This window comes from Nematostella vectensis, chromosome 15 (assembly GCF_932526225.1).
Source record: "Nematostella vectensis chromosome 15, jaNemVect1.1, whole genome shotgun sequence".
Classification (NCBI taxonomy): Eukaryota; Metazoa; Cnidaria; class Anthozoa; order Actiniaria; family Edwardsiidae; genus Nematostella; species Nematostella vectensis.
The window spans coordinates 11,020,626-11,043,065 of NC_064048.1; the positions used below are offsets into that span (position 1 = coordinate 11,020,626).

At 40.1% G+C, this 22,440-nt stretch overlaps 1 protein-coding gene across 2 annotated transcripts in view; it reads right to left on the reverse strand.

Moving 5' to 3' along the window:
• Nucleotides 1–22,440, reverse strand: part of LOC5502346 (nuclear pore complex protein Nup205) — a 38,079-nt gene that overhangs the window by 10,412 nt on the left and 5,227 nt on the right. The window contains exons 7-26 of one of the 2 annotated variants that reach the window (XM_048722662.1): nt 18,388–18,504; nt 17,331–17,697; nt 13,407–13,510; nt 12,735–12,917; nt 12,369–12,425; nt 11,728–11,937; nt 11,244–11,426; nt 10,431–10,488; nt 9,751–9,946; nt 9,102–9,222; nt 8,633–8,729; nt 6,912–7,082; nt 5,258–5,635; nt 4,178–4,398; nt 3,531–3,704; nt 2,877–3,068; nt 2,140–2,461; nt 1,809–1,942; nt 1,178–1,468; nt 80–244 (exon numbers count right to left, since the gene is read on the reverse strand). In XM_048722662.1, coding sequence (XP_048578619.1) covers nt 80–244; nt 1,178–1,468; nt 1,809–1,942; nt 2,140–2,461; nt 2,877–3,068; nt 3,531–3,704; nt 4,178–4,398; nt 5,258–5,635; nt 6,912–7,082; nt 8,633–8,729; nt 9,102–9,222; nt 9,751–9,946; nt 10,431–10,488; nt 11,244–11,426; nt 11,728–11,937; nt 12,369–12,425; nt 12,735–12,917; nt 13,407–13,510; nt 17,331–17,697; nt 18,388–18,504 — 3,741 coding nt within the window. Of the gene's footprint in view, nt 1–79; nt 245–1,177; nt 1,469–1,808; nt 1,943–2,139; nt 2,462–2,876; nt 3,069–3,530; nt 3,705–4,177; nt 4,399–5,257; nt 5,636–6,911; nt 7,083–8,632; nt 8,730–9,101; nt 9,223–9,750; nt 9,950–10,430; nt 10,489–11,243; nt 11,427–11,727; nt 11,938–12,368; nt 12,426–12,734; nt 12,918–13,406; nt 13,511–17,330; nt 17,698–18,387; nt 18,505–22,440 lie in introns of both variants that reach the window. The other variant, XM_048722661.1, reaches the window with a different exon arrangement.

Genomic DNA, 22,440 nt, shown 5'->3' on the forward strand with positions numbered 1-22,440 from the left:
GTAATATTACTTGTAAATAATGTAAACGTTAACAAAAATACAGGGTAGCCTGATTGATTATCTTTAATACAATGCCTACCTTCATGGATGCCTCCCTGTGTTGTGGCCCAAGTGAGGCCAGGATTGTGCTAATGACTTGAAGAGCTGGTAACAGCAGCTGTCGATACCGGTCCATGACGGACGGCACAAACGAGTCCTCGTCACCATAGCCATTCATGCTGCTATGAAACTCGTACTCGGGTCTCTGTAGAGAGAGAAAATAAAAGTCAGTTTCAAATTGTTTGTATGATTGACAACCGGTTGTTTACATGACCAACACAAATTTTTAACTTATCAACAATCTGTTCACCTGATAAAAACACTGTTTCCTGATTTACAATACTGTTTACCGGATCAACACATAGTTTACCTGATTAACAACATTTTTCACCAAATTAACAACACTGTTTATCTGATAGCCAACCTTGTTTTCATGATTAACTGGTTGTTTACTAAATTGACAACCCTGTTTACCTGATCAACACACTGTTTACCTGATTTACAACCCTGTTTTCGTGGTCAAAACACTGTTTACTAGATCAAAAGCACTGTTTACCCAATCAACAATGTTTGCCAGATTTAAAACACTGTTTACCTGATCATCAACACTGTTTACCCGATAATCACATTGTTTACCAGATCAAAAATACTGTTCACCTAATCAACACTTTTTATCTGATTGCCAACCCTGTTTACCTGATCAACAACACTGTTTACAACACTGTTAACCAGACTTAGAACACTGTTTCCCTGATCAACAATCTGTTTCCCTGATCAACAATCTGTTTCCCTGATCAACAATCTGTTTCCCTGATCAACAATCTGTTTCCCTGATCAACAATACTGTTCACCTGATCATCAACACTGTTTACCTGATAATCACATTGTTAACCAGATCAACAATACTGTTCACCTAACCAACACTTTTTATCTGATTGCCAACCCTGTTTACATAATCAACAACCATGTTTAACCTTATCAACAAACATGTTTGCTTGATCAACAACCCTGTTTACCTGATCAACAACACTGTTCACCTAATCAATACTTTTTATCTGATTGTCAACCCTGTTTACATGATCAACAACCATGTTTATCTGATCAACACACTATTTATCTGATCAACAACCCTGTTTACCTGATCAAGAAAGCTGCACTCAGCAAGCCTAGCTAGTAGTCCAGCATGCATCAGGGCCTGGGCCCCCTCCTGGGACTGAGCAATACACGTCAACAGGGACATCTTGGACTCGTACACATACAGAGCCTTGAGGGACCCTGGGGAGGGGTATAGCATGGTCTGCAGGGCCTCATCCTCTTGGGAGAGCCCCTCGACTATCGTGGCCAGGAAGCCCTTCATGGAGAAGTATGTCAGCCATCGCTTCTGCCAGTCGACGTTGACGATAGCATTGAGAAGAGAAAATGCCAGCATCTGAGAAAAAATATAACGTGTATTATTTTGATGGAACCTTGCTCAGCCATATCGAGTCCATCTTGTTACAATCAGTAAATGCAAGTTTTGCTTCTGATATCATGTCCATCACCATAACTGTCCGATATATTTTCTAACACTGTACCCGTTTAATATCATGTCTATCAACTTACCTGTCTGATATAATGTCTATCACATTACCCGTCCGATATAATGTCCATCAAATTACCCGACACATATAGTGTCTATCACCTTACCCATCCGATATAATGTCTATGACCTTACTACCCGATTTAATATCCACCACATTACCCGTCCTATATTGTGTCTATCACATTACCCGTCCGATATCATGTCCATCGCAAGCATCCCGACAAAGCATCTCCATGAAGGGCTCCCCATAACTCGACAGAACAGAGAGTGTCCCTAGATCCCATGATTGACCAGGCTGAGACAGTACGCCCTCAAGAACACCTACAAATAACACCACGCATGTTAACAAATGTCGGCCAAGATACTTTTTATTAAAAATATTTGATTACAAATTTGTAGAACTAGCTAATGTAAATAGCTGCTTGTCTTCTTTAAGGTCTCTATTGAAGGGAGTCAGGGGATCTATGTGAACCTTTCAGAAATAGATTCACATCTAGGCAATAAGAATGAGATTGTACCTGTATCCTTTGGGTCGTCAGGTTTTTGGACAATCTGCATGAAATACAGCAGGGCAGTGTAAAGGTTAGCCCTCACGCGCTGAAGACCCCCACCAGACCTCAGCACCACCTCAATAATGCCCCTCAGGACAGCGAACAGGGGCCCTGAGGGGACATTACCTCGGCTGACGGCAAAGGACCTGTCTTGAGTAGAGGTGTGTAAGGTGCTTGTGGGTGTGGTCATGTTGCCGCGGTTAGTGCAGTGTCGAAGATGTGTCATCAGCATCATGATGACGCCAGAGACGGGTGACGTCAGTTCTTGTAGGGCATCCTCTTGTGCTATCTAAGCAAAAGGAAAAGATAAGATAGGTTAGCAGGGTGCCTTGGCATCTTTATTCCGTACAGTAGTAGTGGTCTCAGATCAGTAGTATAGTAAGCATGAAATTAGCAGCATTTTTGCTGGGTAAATGGGAGGACAAACTTCAAATTTAATCACACTTGAATTCATTTCGTTTCAATCCAGCCGCTTTTAACAACACAAATTCAGCAGCTTTCTCTGCAATTCAATCGCACAAAAATTCCCACCCATTTAGAACATCAAAATTAGTGCTAACTGCAACAGAGCAACCAGTAAAAAATGACACCTAAAATATGTGTGGATTTTTTAATAATTACAAATTTAAAGCTTTGCATATCGTTCAAGGAGTACCCACTTTATTACTTAATGTTTTTTTTTTTTTTGCTTTTGAGAAAGTTACCTTCATTAGCAAGTCTTGTAGAGTTTCTAGAATCACAGCTTGCTTGACATCTTGCAGCAGGATATCCCCTGGGCATGTCGCTAATGCCACCTCAATCACCTGGCGCCATGACTCAAAGGCATCCTTTTTCGCCTGCAGGCTCTCGCGTACCATGTTTCGCTGTACAACATTGCTAAGGATGTCCTTAACCTCCTGTGGGAAAACCAATCAATGCATAATTCAGAAGAATTGATTCTCTTGTCATGCACTGTGTGTTGAAGACGCATCAATAGGGTCCTTAAGCAGGGATGACAACGACAGCTAGGACAAAGCTAAAAGCATATACGTCCTAAACTGAAAATGAAAATTGGAGTTTTCATGTTGTGGTCTGGTGGAAAACCAGACCACGACAACGCATCCTTATGAGCTGCTATTGAATTATGGATCAAATTCCATTGTTTCCTGCTGTCACTTTCCAATTTGCCTTCAAATAGTTTTCATACTCATCAACATGAAAATATCACACCTAAATATCAAAATGCTTTAATGTTAATTCATGCCATCAATTGAAATACCAATAAAGTAATAATAAAGTAACAATAAAGAAAAGTTTTGATTGTACAGCTATTCCAAATTAGTTATTAAAAAAGCAATTTCAAATGCTTTCTCTCTAACCTGAAATAGGAAGTTCTTCTGTCCGGCGGCATTGGGGCCCTGGGCATTGCTAATCTCGTTGCGTAAGAGTCTGTTGAGTTCCCGAATGTTGCAATACTGGACCCCAGTCTCTTCTGACTTGAGCTCACATGATGCAATCACTCGCTCCATCACCCCAGGGTCGAAATAGTTCAGCTACAACAACACAGAGAGTTTGTCAAATGGGTTATCACAATCACGATATTGTAAAATGTCTGTAAAATGGTTTTAACTTTTCTGTGATATAGTAAAATGTTTGTAAAATCACTGGGAATTGTCTGTAAAGTTATGAAATGTTGTAAAATTAATGTGGACTGTGAGTGACTATAGATTTGTCTGTAAAATCACAATGAACTGTCTTGTGAAACTATAAAAAGTTTGAGCAATGATTGTAAATTGTCTGTCAAATCAGAAGAAATAGAAAACATATGTTAATGGCTGTATTTTGTAAAGCTATGTAAAATGATTGCAAATTGTCTGTAAAAACAAGGGCGTTGGGAACAGAGGTTTTTTGGTATATTGATTTAGAAATGACAAACAACGAAACTCCTCTCTGATTTGGTCGAATTGTCCCTTGTTTGCAACGAGCTCTCCATGTTTACGTAGATACCTGGTATTCCAAAACACACCTGTAGCTGTGGAGGGAAGTCTTGAGAGAAATCAACAGAGTCTAGGATGCTCAGGATTTTTCGCCGGCCTGGCTGCTGGTTTGGTGTTGGCTCAGCATACAGTGCCGTCTGATAAAGACTTATGTTCGTTGCCGATAGGTCATCGTCTGGGTGTGGGACAATGTCAGTCATCTGGGAGGCATTCAGTAAGCCAAGCGTCGAGGGCTCATTCAACAGCAGTCCTTTGAAACATGATCACCACTACATTAAAACTAAGGCTTGGTTTATGTACCAAACATCAGTATTTTTAACAAAACTCTCATAACCACATGACTCACAGCAGATGACTTGCCTGACACATATAGACTTTCTATTCAACTGTTTGATGTGATTGGTTGAAATATGGAATATGAAGTATGGAATAGACATTCCATAAATTTTACTTACTCTTGTCGCATGATCACCACAGGATTATAACTTAACACATACCTTACATACCTTGCAGCTTAACAATATTATAACTTTACAATGCAACTAGTAAGACTTAGCCTAGCAAGCAACGCCTACCTAAAAACGCCTGCAAGGGGGGCTAAGTAAGTCTGTGAACAATGAAAATGTATGGAATGTCTAATTCAACCAATCTCATCAAACAGTTGAATAGAGGCGTCTCAAGTCTACTCTGATAAAAATCTGGCCACCCTAGAGAAAAAAGGATTTTTTATGCCTTTGCAGTATCTCCACGGGACGTTTATTGTCGGATTTGGCTACATACCAGAGTGGTCTAGCTTATGTTTCATATTGTCTACAAATAGCACATCTATTAAGAACTGAAAGCCGACCTTCAGCCATTGTGTGTGTGTGTGTGGGGAGGTGTGTTCGCACCCCCTGCATCCCCCTGGGTAGGGGCCTGATGTAAGTCATATACACCACTTTCCCCCTCTCTTGGGGACAAAGGCATCCAAAGGAAGACAAAAGATTAAGATATCTTTAATCAAGACCCACAGCCAAGTTAGGTAGGAGGAACCAGAGAGACGGTCTACTTAACTGGAGGACCTGCTGATTCTAGTCCACTGAAAGGATACACAACCCCCCCCAACCTACCAAGCAATCTCTGTGTGTGAGAGCGCTGACGGCTTTGAGCTGTCACTTTCAGCTCAATGGCAGCAATCCTCAAAAGCCATGACTGCTGATTGGCTATACAAAGGGGCGGGACCAGGTCAGTGCTGGACTCCATGGCAACTACTTGTTTAAATGGCAGGTGTTGTAGGTGCTGGTACAGGAAGTCATGACTTGTTCTTAAGAACCGCAATGTGGGCATGAAGGTGTCTTTGTTGGCACAAAGGCAGTAGATGAGTTTGTAGGCTAGGGCGGAGAAGCGGGGTGCATCGATGATACTGGTTGGTCCATGATGGCTGTCGACACCCCTGTTTAGTATGTCCACGATTGCATGAAGGCAAGTCTTCGGGGCACCAAGCACACCTGAAAATCATACAGTAAGGAGACATTTGAATGATAAAATATAGTCTTTGATACAGTAAACACAACTTTTATTATCTGTACATTTGATAATTATTTTAACACCTTGTTTGGAGGACCCTCACTTTACTCCCAACATTTACAAAATATTAGGGGACCGTTCATTTTTATCAGGGAGGGGGGGCTGGTCGAAATTAGGGGGGGGTCACCAAAAATAAAGTTTAAAACATTTGTCAGTCTATGTGCACTGTCTCAACTCAAACAGAATACTCTTTACTGGGGTCCTCATGAGCTCTCTATCGCCGTCCTCGCCATCCTAATCGCTATCATTGCCATCCTCATTTGCCTCCACTTGCCATCCTCATCCCCATCCTCACTACCTTCACTTCCTATCCTCATCGCTATCCTCGTCGCTTCTATCCTCGCCATCCTCATCGCTATTCTTGCCATCTTTTCCCGCACTTTCGTTTTTGGTTTACTCCTGCGGGTACAGGATTTGGTATACTTTGTCTTGAACGCGCGCTCTTAGATTGTTGACAATCCTGCTGGCAGATCCATTGCCTAGCGCAAAAGTTTGTAACAACACTAGGCGCATTTTGAACGGTCATCTGTGAAATCCTTCAATGTCTACTATAGTTGTTTTGAATCTTCGGTGGAAATGAAAGAAAATTAGGCAAGTCTTCCCCACAGATGTCATACACCCTTTCTACATTTTTTCTTAGGCGCATTTCCTTTCTTTTATTGCTCTTGCGAGTGTTTTACTTTTTTCTCCTCTTTTTTGTATTGTGGGTTGTGTTTGTCCCATTGAATATTGTCTTGAAATCATTTGACTGCTTCTCTGACGTTTTCAGATCCCCATATACTTGCAAGCATTTCGTGTTGATGGTGGATAGGTCTGTGTCTGATTAAATGAATGCTTGCTATTGCAAGGAAATGAATCTGAGATCTGGCAGAATGCAGAATCGTAACAAATGAGATCTGCCATAGATCTTTTTCATTTAATAGTACAGTATCTTTTAAAACTTAAATTTTCACCACTGAAATCATTTTTTTTATTACAATACTTTTATTACATGGTAAAATTGCTACCTGGTAATCCAACACTTGTATTATAGACTGTGCTTTTATTACCCAATAACAGGTAATTGGTATTCTTGTCAGTACTTTTATTACCTGGTAAAATTGGATCCTGAAAACACACTTTTATTATCTTGTAATTGTTATTAAGGAAAGTTTTCAGGATTTATCTGGTAAATAGGTCAAAGGTAGTAGTCATTACCTGGCAACTGGATATTTGTCTTGGACACTGGCCTGCGTAGCTCAAAGCCAAGAAGGAAGTGCGCCAGGTTTGGGGCCGGGAAGGCCAGGGAGTATAAGAGGAGCTGTAGAATGTTCTGCCTCGTAGCATTGTGCAACTGAGTTGGATCGTAGGACTTCTCATCTAGGTACTCTTTATAGAATAAGACCAGAATCTATGAACAAACCTTCCTCAATCTATCAGCATACCTTCCTCAATCTATGAACACACCTTCACCAATCTATGAACATACCTTCCCCAATCTATGAACATACCTTTCCCAATCTATGAAACATACCTTCCCCAATCTATGAACATACCTTCCCCAATCTATGAAACATACCTTCCCCAATCTATGAACATACCTTCCCCAATCTATGGACATACCTTCCCCAATCTATGGACATACCTTTCCCAATCTATGAACATACCTTCCCCAATCTATGAACATACCTTTCCCAATCTATGAACATACCTTCCTCAATCTATAAACATACCTTCCCCAATCTATGGACATACCTTTCCCAATCTATGAACATATCTTCCTCAATCTATGAACATACCTTCCCCAATCTATGAACATACCTTCCCCAATCTATGAACATACCTTCCCCAATCTAGGAAACATACCTTCCCCAATCTATGAACATACCTTCCCCAATCTATGAACATCCCTCCTCCAATCTATGAAACATACCTTCCCCAATCTATGAACATCCCTCCCCCAATCTATGAAACATACCTTCCACAATCTATGAAACATACCTTACCCAATCTATGAACATCCCTCCCCCAATCTATTAAATATCCCTCCCCCAATCTAAGGACATACCTTTCCCAATCTATGAACATATCTTCCTCAATCTATGAACATCCCTCCCCCAATCTATGAAACATCCCTCCCCCAATCTATGAAACATACCTTCCCCAATCTATGAACATACCTTCCCCAATCTATGAACATACCTTCCTCAATGTATGAACATACTTTCCCCAATCTATGGACATACCTTCCCCAATCTATGAACATACCTTCCTCAATGTATGAACATACTTTCCCCAATCTATGGACATACCTTCCCCAATCTATGAACATACCTTTCCCAATCTATGAACATACCTTTCCCAATCTATGAACATACCTTCCTCAATCTATGAACAAACCTTCCCCAATCTATGGACATACCTTTCCCAATATATGAACATATCTTCCTCAATCTATAAACATACCTTCCCCAATTTATGAACATACCTTCCCCAATCTATGAACATACCTTCCCCAATCTAGGAAACATACCTTCCCCAATCTATGAACATACCTTCCCCAATCTATGAACATCCCTCCTCCAATCTATGAAACATACCTTCCCCAATCTATGAAACATACCTTCCCCAATCTATGAACATCCCTCCTCCAATCTATGAAACATACCTTCCCCAATCTATGAACATCCCTTCCCCAATCTATGAACATCCCTCCCCCAAACTATTAAACATCCCTCCCCCAATCTATGAACATCCCTCCCCCAAACTATTAAACATCCCTCCCCCAATCTATGAAACATACCTTCCCCAATCTATGAAACATACCTTCCCCAATCTATGAAACATACCTTCCCCAATCTATGAAACATACCTTCCCCAATCTATGAAACATACCTTCCCCAATCTATGAACATACCTTCCCCAATCTATGAACATACCTTCCCCTATCTCTAGCATATCTCGTGTATGCTGTTCCTCTGGCTCGTCAATATCAAGGTGATCAACAAATCCTATGAGAATCTTCTGAGACATTGCCTGAAATATAATAAATAATCAGTCATGTAATCCCTTGTGTCATAACCAACTAATTTTCTAAAAGAGTGTGAAAACAACAGTCATCTTTGGGCAATATATAGTACCAACCTGCCCACAGTTTTGTAAAGTAAACCAATTCAATGAACTTGGACTTCACTAACCAATATGAACTTCACTAACCAACAAGAACTTCACTAACCAACAAGAACTTCACTAACCAACAAGAACTTCACTAACCAACAAGAACTTCACTAACCAACAAGAACTTCACTAACCAAAGAGAACTTCACTAAACCAACCACCAGCTAGTTATGAAGTTACTATCAATCAAAGCTGTGATCCTCTGTGGAGGGAGGGTTCTCAGAAACGTACCTTGTCTGCTGTGAGGATCCCGACCAGGTGTGACTGCACAGGCTGCGACTGGCCGACCTGGCAAAGGATCTTGATGGCAGAGAGACTGAGCTCTGGGCTGATGTGAGACAGGGTCAGGTATCTAGAACAAACAATCCCAGGAATTCACGTAACTTTTTTGCTGTATTCCAGGAATTCATGTAACGTTTTTGCTGTATTGCAGGAATTCATGTTACATTTTTGTGGTATTCCAAGAATTCATATTTTTTTGATGTATTCCAGGAATTTATGCCACGTTTTTGTGTTATTCCAAGAACTCTTTGGCTTATATTTCTGGAGTTCATGTGATTGTTTTCCTGAATCACGTTAATTCATGTAATCTTTTTGCTGCATTTTACAAATTAACGTGACCTTTTTTTACTTCATTTTAGAAACTCATGATACTTTTGCTGTATTTCAGGAATTTGTGACTTTTTCTGTACATTTTGGAATTCAAGGATTTTGTGCAACTTTCTATTTACTGAATCCCAGAAATTCAAATAACCTTTTTGCTTTATTCCTGATATTGTTGTATTCAAGGAATGAACATAGCCTTTTGTGACATTTTTTGACAGCATTTTAGAAATTTATTTGAATTTCACTTGTTTTCCAGGAATGTCAGGAAACTCACTTAGTTACTTTGAGCAGGTAGTCTGCCTTCTGAGTGGCAGGGTTGACCGTCATCAATAAGTGTTGCAGTGGTGTCACCATTACGGCAGAGCCATGAACCACACTTCGTAGCATGTCCATGAAGGTCTCCTGTCTCTCAAGTGTCACCTCAACCACCCGTAAGCAAAGCAAGGTGGCTCTTTCAAGTTCGTCCTTTCCTTCTGAAAATACAATAGAGAGTATGAGCTAAATGAAACTTAAATGGCAACAGCAAAATGTGAAGACATTCAAACAGCCAGACGTGAAATCAAATCACATGATAGTGCCATCAACATGTCTAATGGTGCTGTCATCTCTGATGTTCTAGTCTCGCCTAATGTTGCGGTCAACCAGTCAAATGCTATTGTCATCTATGATGTTCTCGTCTCGCCTAATGTTGCGGTCAACATGTCAAATGCTATTGTCATCTCTGATGTTCTCGTCTCGCCTAATGTTGCTGTCAACATGTCGAATGCTACTGTCAACTCAATGTTCTCGTCTCTCCTTATGTCGTTGTCAACATGTCTAATGGTGCTGTAAGCCACCGAATGTTGCTGCCAACATGTGTAATGGCATTGTTTTCTCACCTGATGCTGTTGTCAACATGTGTAATGGTGTTGTCAACTCACCGGATGTTGTCATCAACAGCTGTTGTTGTCTTACCTGATGTTGCTGTCAACATGTCTAACGCTGTTGAGGCTTGGTCAATAATGGAAAGAACCTGAGGAAAACACAGAATGAGTTGCTGAGTATGAAGATTTGAAAAATATATATATGGTAAACTTTGGCTTCATTCATTTGTAAAATTCAATCAGTCAGTAAAAGCCTTATAATTGTGAAATTGAAAAAGGTGGGAAACAATTGTGTAATTTTGATTTTAGTTGAAAATTACCCGTAAAAGGAGCCCCATGTGTGTCAAGTAGGCTTGTTTCCAACTAAACAGTATGTGTTTCCTACAGTGCCACAAGCACTAGCATGGATAACTGATTTGGGCTCTTTCCCGGTGTAAGAATCTGTGAGTTTAGTCCCAAACATCTTCTGTTTGGTAGAACAAATGGTAGAATGAATCACAATAAAAGCAGAGCTGAAAACAAAGGTGTCGTGTGGGGATGGTTCTTACACCGGGGTAAATCCCTGATTTGTAAAGTAAACCAACCAAAATCAATAAGGATGCAAGAAACATTATCTCATCATCATGAGCTCCACTGAACCAGAGGGGCAACGAAATGCTCAACAGAGCCCAACAGAATTTCCCTGGCTACACAGTTTGTGTAAATCAAGACTGTGTTCTCACATGATTTATTTGGAGGTATGTTGCTAAGGTAGTTTTAAATATATCTCAATCAAGGGCTTGCCTTGATTTTTAGGTCCCCTAATATAGGTTAATGAAGTGCAATAAAAAAGGGAGCTCTTACTTAATGTCACTATCCCATCACACCCTTGCCACCTACCATCAGTCACACCCTCAGCACCTACCATTTGTAGCATCTGGGTGTCGTTCATCATGTGTACCATAATTGAGAATCCTGCTGGTTTGGGGACAAGATGCCTTTCCCCACCCCTCCCCTCCATGAACTGATCCACAAAGTCTCCTGGCTGAGGGGAGTATGCATCCAAGAGTTTGAACAGGATCTCCAGCACACCACAAGCCACTTGCCACTACAGGAAAACAGGTTAAGATAACTGGTTTAACAGGCCACTACAGGGAAAACAGGTTTAAGATGATAACTAGTTTCAATAACAGCCAGTTCCTTGGGAAAGTGCCTCAACAATCTTCTTCTGATTTTGCTGTAAAATACACGTATGCTGTCAAGCATATGAATCATGAGCTCTGTCTAAGCTTGGGAGAATTACAGGAAAAGCTGGTTAGACATCCAACACACCACACAGAGACAACTGCTACTGTACAAGGACTATTTGATCTAAAATGCACGTAGTAAACATTAAAAAGCAATTTCACCTTTTCTGTTGGGTCTTTATATGCTCTTGTGCTGAATTTGAGGAGCACCTGGTCTCTAAGGAACACTAGATACGGCTCAAACCCTGGTACGCGATAGCCGACGCCCAGTGCGGTAGGGACAGGGATGTCTGTCAGGGCAGCCATCAGCTTGAGAAAGGCACGGGTCTCAGGATAAACCTCGCTACGGGATTCCAACTCATTCAACTCGGCCTGGAGGGGACAGATAGAGTATAAGTAGAATGCCTTTGTGTATTATAGGCCTGGTAGGAACAGGATGCCTTAACCCCATCATTCAACTCGGCCCGGAGGGGACAGATAGAGAATGAGTATATGACTAAAAAGACTAGGGATAGGCTGCAGAATGACTGGTGTGTGTAAGTGGTGTGTATAATACTGTAGGCCTGGTAGACAAGGTTTTACATGCCCTGTGAAAATAGAACAGCTTCATCAATGTTTCAGGCATTCCATTTGTGTTAAACCTTTCAAGTCTGATGTCAGCAAAACTGTACAGAGAGGGTAAAGATACCTGACAGCCAGTCAATGTCTTTCCCTTATATGAGTGAGGTCTTAAAGTAATGGGGGTTTTGAGTTTTTGTACCTGGCTAAGCCTTCTGCCTGAGGTTTACCTAACAGCACTTTACCTGAATACCACTAGTGCCTTGTGCTGTCTGCCCTGGTTGTTCAACTGTCTGTAGAACCTATAAAAATGAAAAAAAGGTTCATAAATAATATGATGTAAATACTAGTAAGGCTCAGTTGAATTAAGTTTTGATCAACATCATAATCATATACCTTGAAGTACTCCTCAATACTTTCATTTTCACAACTAGTCTGCAAAACTTGTCTGATTCACTCAGTACACTCAGAGCAAATTAAAAGAGCTACATCTGTGTATTGGATATTGCTTGTATTATCAAAATAACAATAACTTTGGTAATTTTTATAGTACAGTTCAATACAAGCTCTCTATGTACTGTGGGCAATTATTTGCTAAATCTATCCAGTACCTGTGCCAATTCCAAGGTATGCCACATAGAGGCTGCTATCTCTGGTGACTTGGCAAACGCCGCCAGGGTGTTGAGTATGCAGGCCTTAAGACTAATAGGGATTGAGCATCCAAGCAAACCAAACAAAGAGGCAACTGGTAACCAAACTTGACTCTCACACAGGGCGATACGAGCAACTTCATCCTAGGAAAGGAGGTTTGAAAAAGCGTCCATTTTCATCAGCTGGTTTTGGGGGGCTTTTGTGGTATTGTGTATTACATTTCGTAAGATAGAACAATACTTTATTTCCAAATGGTTATCTCTTTCCATAATGTGCCTTCTTTGTATTGTTTGAAAACAAAAACAAAAGTTTGGGCATTATACAATATTTTATCTTCATGAAAGAAAGCACTAACAAAGGTTTGGCCTTTTTAAAGAATGTGAATCACCTGCGCCTTTGTTATCGTTTATTGTTGAAAATACAGCAGTTTATTTGCGAGGTTACCTCAAAATAACAATCTACGAATAAATCTGACGTTGTTGACAATATTTTTTTATTGACAAATATCTTGGTTACACGCTTGAATTGGCCGATGGAAATGGATTCATTGAGTCACTTGGCGTTGAGTGGGAGCATAAAATGGCGGCGTGATTGGACTTCTTTAACTACATAGCTCATGAATGTGTGCCTACCTGATCAGCAACTCTTTCAGTGACCCTCAGCACAGCCTCCAGTCCCTCCAGCTCCGTCTGAGACACACTGCAGTTTGGAGAATGGGCCCGGTGGATTTCCCCTCCTGCGGGCAACAAGTGATAGACTTAGATCAGACTTGAGTGGCAAGTGTTGCTTTTCTATAGGGCAAGTATCTTTGAAGGAATATTTTGTGCTTCACATGCAAGTGACAACCCATCAGTAGATACAAACACCATACTCCACGCAGACTCTACATGTACAGATACAAACACCATACTCCATGCAGACTACATGTACAGATACAAACACCATACTCCATGCAAGGGACAACCCATCAGTAGATACAAACACCATAATCCACGCAGACTCTACATGTACAGATACAAACACCATACTCCATGCAGACTCTACATGTACAGATACAAACACCATACTCCATGCAGACTACATGTACAGATACAAACACCATACTCCATGCAAGAGACAACCCATCAGTTGATACAAACACCATAATCCACGCAGACTCTACATGTACAGATACAAACACCATACTCCATGCAGACTCTACATGTACAGATACAAACACCATACTCCATGCAGACTACATGTACAGATACAAACACCATACTCCATGCAGACTGCATGTACAGATACAAACACCATACTCCATGCAGACTACATGTACAGATACAAACACCATACTCCATGCAGACTACATGTACAGATACAAACACCATACTCCATGCAGACTACATGTACAGATACAAACACCATACTCCATGCAGACTACATGTACAGATACAAACACCATACTCCATGCAAGTGACAACCCATAAGTAGATACAAACACCATACTCCATGCAGACTACATGTACAGATACAAACACCATACTCCATGCAGACTACATGTACAGATACAAACACCATACTCCATGCAGACTACATGTACAGATACAAACACCATACTCCATGCAGACTACATGTACAGATACAAACACCATACTCCATGCAGACTACATGTACAGATACAAACACCATACTCCATGCAGACTACATGTAAAGATACAAACACCATACTCCATGCAGACTCTACATGTACAGATACAAACACCATACTCCATGCAGACTCTACATGTACAGATACAAACACCATACTCCATGCAGACTACATGTACAGATACAAACACCATACTCCATGCAGACTACATGTACAGATACAAACACCATACTCCATGCAGACTCTACATGTACAGATACAAACACCATACTCCATGCAGACTACATGTACAGATACAAACACCATACTATATGCAGACTACATGTACAGATACAAACACCATACTCCATGCAGACTACATGTACAGATACAAACACCATACTATATGCAGACTACATGTACAGATACAAACACCATACTCCATGCAGACTACATGTACAGATACAAACACCATACTCCATGCAGACTACATGTACAGATACAAACACCATACTCCATGCAGACTACATGTACAGATACAAACACCATACTATATGCAGACTACATGTAAAGATACAAACACCATACTCCATGCAGACTACATGTAAAGATACAAACACCATACTCCATGCAGACTCTACATGTACAGATACAAACACCATACTCCATGCAGACTCTACATGTACAGATACAAACACCATACTCCATGCAGACTACATGTACAGATACAAACACCATACTCCATGCAGACTACATGTACAGATACAAACACCATACTATATGCAGAATACATGTACAGATACAAACACCATACTCCATGCAGACTACATGTACAGATACAAACACCATACTCCATGCAGACTACATGTAAAGATACAAACACCATACTATATGCAGAATACATGTACAGATACAAACACCATACTCCATGCAGACTACATGTACAGATACAAACACCATACTATATGCAGAATACATGTACAGATACAAACACCATACTATATGCAGACTACATGTACAGATACAAACACCATACTCCATGCAGACTACATGTACAGATACAAACACCATACTCCATGCAGACTCTACATGTAAAGATACAAACACCATACTCCATGCAGACTACATGTAAAGATACAAACACCATACTCCATGCAGACTACATGTAAAGATACAAACACCATACTCCATGAAAGTGACAACCCATCAGTAGATACAAACACCATACTCCATGCAGACTACATGTACATATATAAACACCATACTCCATGCAGACTATACATGTACAGATACAAACACCATACTCCATGCAGACTCTACATGTACAGATACAAACACCATACTCCATGCAAGTGACAACCCATCAGTAGATACAAACACCATACTCCATGCAGACTACATGTACATATATAAACACCATACTCCATGCAGACTCTACATGTACAGATACAAACACCATACTCCATGCAGACTCTACATGTACAGATACAAACACCATACTCCATGAGTGACAACCCATCAGTAGATACAAACACCATACTCCATGCAGACTCTACATGTACAGATACAAACACCATACTCCATGAGTGACAACCCATCAGTAGATACAAACACCATACTCCATGCAGACTCTGCATGTACAGATACAAACACCACACTCCATGCAGACTCTACATGTACAGATACAAACACCATACTCCATGCAGACTACATGTACAGATACAAACACCATACTATATGCAGACTACATGTAAAGATACAAACACCATACTCCATGCAGACTACATGTACAGATACAAACACCATACTATATGCAGACTACATGTAAAGATACAAACACCATACTCCATGCAGACTACATGTACAGATACAAACACCATACTCCATGCAGACTACATGTACAGATACAAACACCATACTATATGCAGACTACATGTAAAGATACAAACACCATACTCCATGCAGACTACATGTACAGATACAAACACCATACTATATGCAGACTACATGTAAAGATACAAACACCATACTCCATGCAGACTACATGTACAGATACAAACACCATACTCCATGCAGACTCTACATGTACAGATACAAACACCATACTCCATGCAGACTCTACATGTACAGATACAAACACCATACTCCATGCAGACTACATGTACAGATACAAACACCATACTCCATGCAGACTACATGTACAGATACAAACACCATACTCCATGCAGACTCTACATGTACAGATACAAACACCATACTCCACGCAGACTCTACATGTACAGATACAAACACCATACTCCATGCACACTACATGTACAGATACAAACACCATACTCCATGCAGACTACATGTACAGATACAAACACCATACTCCATGCAGACTCTACATGTACAGATACAAACACCATACTCCATGCAGACTCTACATGTACAGACTGAATGTTTTTTAACATTCCGCGCATTGTTTCAACATTTTGATAATATCTGCTCTAATGGGCAACGAGCAAGGAGATCTTTAATTCTAAGTGAAGGGAAAAATAGCATTTGTTTGGATCTCTATTCTTGTTCTTTTTCAAGCTTTAGTTAATGCTAGTTTTCTGAAGGTTTCTGTAAAAATCGATGAAATCTTGACTTTGGTGTCAGCGGGCTGTTATTCATATGAGAAATCAAGCGTTGTGTTGAGTTCATTATTCTGCGATGTGGTCTCACCACTGTACACTTTGATTACTACCCACACAATAAACTACACAACAGTAAGTCGACTCCACTTACTGGTTTTCCACACATTAAAGGTGTGTGGACCCCACTCAGAATCCACTCTGGAAAATATCAAAATACTTTCAGTCTGTACTGTACAAGGCAATTCATTATCCACACTTCACTGTGCCAAAATTGTTATATCGCTTCATATCATATAAAGTACTAAACACTTTGTGATTAGACTGACCTGCCTGGCTACCGTTTTGTCGCAAGTCCATATAGTATTGTTTAATTGCCGTGAAGAAGTGATCCCACGACACTGTGCTATTAGCTGTCGTCTTTAACATATTGAAGCAATGGTGGGCACCCTGTGGACTTGTACACAGGCCAACCAGCATATCCATATATGGCACAAACAACGGCAAAGGCAACAGGTCCCCAGCCAGGTGGACAAACTTGTTCAGACTGACTTGCTTGGAGGAGAGGCGCTGACGATAGGCTGGCGAGACTGCCCGGGCGTAAGGCGAGAAGGGTGTGGTCACAGGGTCTGGGACGCACCAGTAGTCTGTGGCTAGTTCTAGTCCACTTGGATCTTTGCTGTAAACGTCCCCAATCTGATGTTGAATTAATGGCAAAATATGTTTAGTATCCCCATGTCTTTCCAAGAAAAAAGATCACTGTCTGTGCTGTCCAAGTCACCCACTGTGTTTTACTTTTTAACAAATAAAGAAAAAGAAACGGCATAAAGCGAGAGGTTGGCATGTTACCAACAAGTACTTTTGCTTTTGATACTCATAATAGTAAGATTCAAAAATAGGATAACAGGGATTCAAAATGGCTGAGATGATACTCTAAAGTCACGAAAGCATTTTCAATACAACACTATATATCTTAGACAAGGACCTGCACTATAAAAGGGCTTAGCTCCACCCCCTTTTGACTGAATAAAATTAAAACATCAAGATAACAACACGGCATAACATTGTGTCAGTAGTGAGACTTTTTAGTCATGTTATTGTTAATAATTTTAACTTATTTTTACTGCACATTTCTGCTCTTTTGGGGGTTATTAATTGTTAGTAGCCAAGAAAAAACAAACCCAGCAAATGAGAATAAAAGCTTCAAAAGTTGAGGTTGGGTTTCACTTCTAGTGGGCAAACAAGACGCACGTGACTAAACTCTGGAGCTCCGCACACCGTAGCAGTTTACTGACCTGGTCCAGGTTATAGCGCGGGTCCTTGTCTAAAGCATATCAGCCTCTGGCGGTGTAACCACATGTAGCTCAATAATTAGCTGGTACTCACCAAAAGTAACAGGTCTTCAAAATGTGTTGGCAGGTCTTCGGGAGGCTCCAGGCCCTCCTGCAGGTGTACCAGCAGGATACGGGCGGCCTCGTCACCATGGTTACGTAGCTCCTTCACCTATAAGATGACAAGCAATTATAGATCAATAACCAACGATAATGAAAACTAAGTTAAGGAAATAGCAATAATTTACTACAAGAGGTTTTACATTCTTGTCAACAGTACAGCCTGCAGGAAACCTAATATTTTGTGCACAATTTTTGCACGTTTTTGCGTGTAGTTTAAGTGTAATTAGATTCATGCACTCAAACTCCATGCACCTGTTTGCCTCATTAACTTCTACAAAATCCCTTTAAAATATTAGGAGCTACACTTCATTGCTATGCCTCACTCAACGTTTAGATTATACTAAGAAAAAAACGTTTGATAAGTTGGAACCATGTATAATATGTGAATTGATGCCGGATACAACTTTTGTTTTACTTATATTGCCAAATTAATAATTGATTCAAAGTTTAATTTTAATTTGGGCTTAGTTATAGCAAGCGAACTTAAAAATAAAAAGCGTTTTTGTATTGATAAGAAGGAAAAGTGCAAAGTTTGTATGTGGAACTCGTGTTTTTATGTATGTTCAAACTACAAAAAAAATACAGAAGCCTATTACTCTAACTGTGTTGAGCCGCGCTTCTAAAATCGCTTCAAAATCTTTAGTCTTTTTTGTGGTATAAGTTACTAAGAGTTTCGCATTGTATTGAAGAAATAAAATGTATGTTGTTTATTGAGTATCGAACAGGAATAACTACGAAATTCTTAGTCTATACATTTCACTAATCAATTTGACGTCAGTTACATAGGAGAGGGGTTCTTTATTTAATAAAGTAATAAAATGCAAAAGTTGTGTTAAATTCGCCTGCCCAACGCGTGCCGGTTACGGTCTCTTACTGTGAATTGTTGTAAAACAACAAAATAGATTCGAATCCCATGTCGGACTATTGTTGGCGCCCTACTGAATCGCCCTATGAAATCCCTTGCATTTTTACGTCTACAAAAAGATTACTTTCACTCGGTTTTTTATAAGCTTCCCAGTCAAACAAAGTACCTTCAAAGTATCTTCTTCTAATTTTCGAGATGTGCTAATTTTTGTGTGTGCAAGTTTTACGATAACAAACAAACGTGCCAAGTGAAACGTCTTGTCACTGTATACAAAGTCTCGCCGGCTAGTCTGGAACTACATGTTGTTTTAAACTTTGACAGGGGTCGGTATGTGTCTATCTGTCTGTCTAAAAAGTCTGTGACATCCATTTGATTTACTGATGAGGCCAATCATGACTTTTATTAACTTTCAGAGTAGGCAGTGGAGGTAGGGGGTGGAAGTTATTTTATCTTTTTAGTTCAAATAAAACTTAAGTCGACTTTAAAAAAAAAAGTAGCTGGTGCTCGGTGGAAAATAGCTGGCGCTTCCGCCGGCCACCGGGGCCTAATGAAACCCCAGCAAATGAAGTGATGTGCCGATCTTGTTACAATCTACCTGTCTTATAATAGTTTGTTAGTAGCCTGTGCAGCCTATCAACTGCTTCTGTGAGTTTCAGCCAAAAGACCAAGTGAAGAGTCCAACCATGCAAAAATGAAATTGCATGTATTGTGCAATTAACTTTAATATTTATATCACAAACAAGCAATCTCTATTTGTCTTGATCCTATAGGCGTGAGTAATCACCTGTCACTGACAAGAGGTCGGCAAGTATTTCCCCTCTTCCCCATCCATTAGTGCATTTGTGCAAGTTTTGAGTGCATTTGTGCAAGTCAGACGTGGTAGTAACAAGCCTGCGGCTTTCAGGTTAACGGCGGCTTTCAGACAAGAAAGGAGATTGGACACTGGTAATTCTCATTCTTGTAGTCTCTTGAACTTGTTTTGCTTGAACTAGAACTGTACTTAATTACTTATCTCTCTGATTTCACTTTGGTTCACTTTGCTTGCCTCCAAATCCTTCCTGAGGTTTGGTTGGTACTTTTCTCTGTTTTGATTCAGACACATTTGTAAGGGATTGCTTGAGTTGTTTTGCTTGGCCTTATTGCCCTGGTTACTTTATGTCTTAGTCTCCTTGCTTTTTTTTATTTTTGCTCATACATTAAATATTCTTGTTATTGTGCCGTTCCGTAAGATTGACTCTTTCTAATTTCCCGCCAAATCCTTCCTGAGGTTTGGTTGGATCATTCACTGGCAAATCTATATGGTACTCTTCTCCATTTTGATTAAGACATATTAGCAAAGGATTGCTTGATCTGAGTTGTTTTATTTGGCCTTACTGCCCTGGTTATTTTATGTTTTAGTCTCCTTTCATTTTTTTGCTTATACATTAAATATTCCTGTTATTGTGCTCAGTCGACCGCTAACCTTGAGTTTCCACATCTCATTTAAATACCGAAAGGAAAACACATATACCTAATTTCTATAATATAGTTTTTTACATATATATATATTTTATCTTATTTAAAAAAAGGTATAACAAAGTGAAATATAAACAGGGAATAAATAAAGGGGCTGTAAAAGGGAATAAATAAATAAATAAAAATAATCAATTCAATTCAATACCCGCAACACTCATTGATATCTAATAGGTCACAAGTTTTTCAGTTTGCTTCTTTTTCGTACTTGCCACTTTTTTTGTACAACTTTCAAATGAGAACTGTCAAACTAACCTTCCTGGTGATAGAAAGGTACACTCTTTCACTGCTCCTCTTTCACAAGCATCTCCCAATATAAATTTATGCAGAGGAGTGGGCAGTGGCAAAGCTCGGAAGTGGTCCTATGGCCGGATATCTTACTATAATAATAGCACATCTACTTTCTGTGTTTTGCTCTGTGGTGACATCGAGCTGAATCCTGAGCCGATTGGAAGAAAAAAGCGCACTCCGGCCCCGCGCTGTGATGAGTGTGAAAAACCAGTTGCTAAAAATCACAAACGGTGTATATGCACAACATGTGTAGCTTTCACGCACGCAAAGTGTGCTAGAATATTTGACGTCAAACTGATCAAGGCTGCCACACCTAAGGAATGGCCCTGCCCACGGAGTTGCCTTTCCATGGGTGCCCCCAACTCGATAGCTATGATATGACAGAAATCACTGCCGATGGTTCATTTGATGCACCATGTTGCGCCGATGTCACTCCTACGGTCAACAACAGCCTTACCTCTGAGCTTGCTAACCTACCTCCCTATGTGCTGGCTGATAGCCTATCAATTCCTGATGTTATCGAAGAGAACAAACATCTTAAGACTCTAAGAAAGTGTAACACAAAAGACATACTTTCGTGCCACATAATTATTAACAGCATTCAAAACAAATTCGAGGAGCTATCCAGATTAATAAAAAAACTGAATGTGCATATAATGTTCGTAAGTGTAACAAAGATAGATTCTTCCTATACGAACAACTGTTTTGCACTTCCCGGTTATTCTATCCACCGTAATGACCGAAAGAAGGGCGGAGGAGGGGTGATAGCAATTGTCTCAGCTTGTCTGACATACAAGCCGCTTAATATTACGAAAAAATATAAAACTATCGAACCTATAGCCATACGGACGAAAATAAAATCGGAGACAGTAACAATGCTTTGCCCCTATCCCCCTCCGAAGCCCCTCACTGGTAACTATCAAATCCTTTTAGAAAATGAACTAAGTGATATTTGTAACTGGGCTAGCTTACAAAGCAACAATGTCATCCTAGTAGGTGACCTCAACCTTAATAGACTCAGACCAGACAAACCGGAGGGGAAATTGCTTCCGATCTAGAAACCGAGCAAGGTTTTTTTTTGCACTATTACAAAGCCAACAAGAATTGAAATGCGTGCCAAACTTACACTGTCTTTGATTGAAGTACTCCTTGTCAACAAGCCAGAGACAATAAAACACAGTGGTAACTACTATCCATCGCTCAGTGACCACGCGCTTGTTTATGGGATTTTGAATGACCGAGTTAACCCTAACAAACCTAAAGTTATCTCTTTCAGAAGTTATAAATTCTTTGACTGTGATGACTTTAAAATGCAGT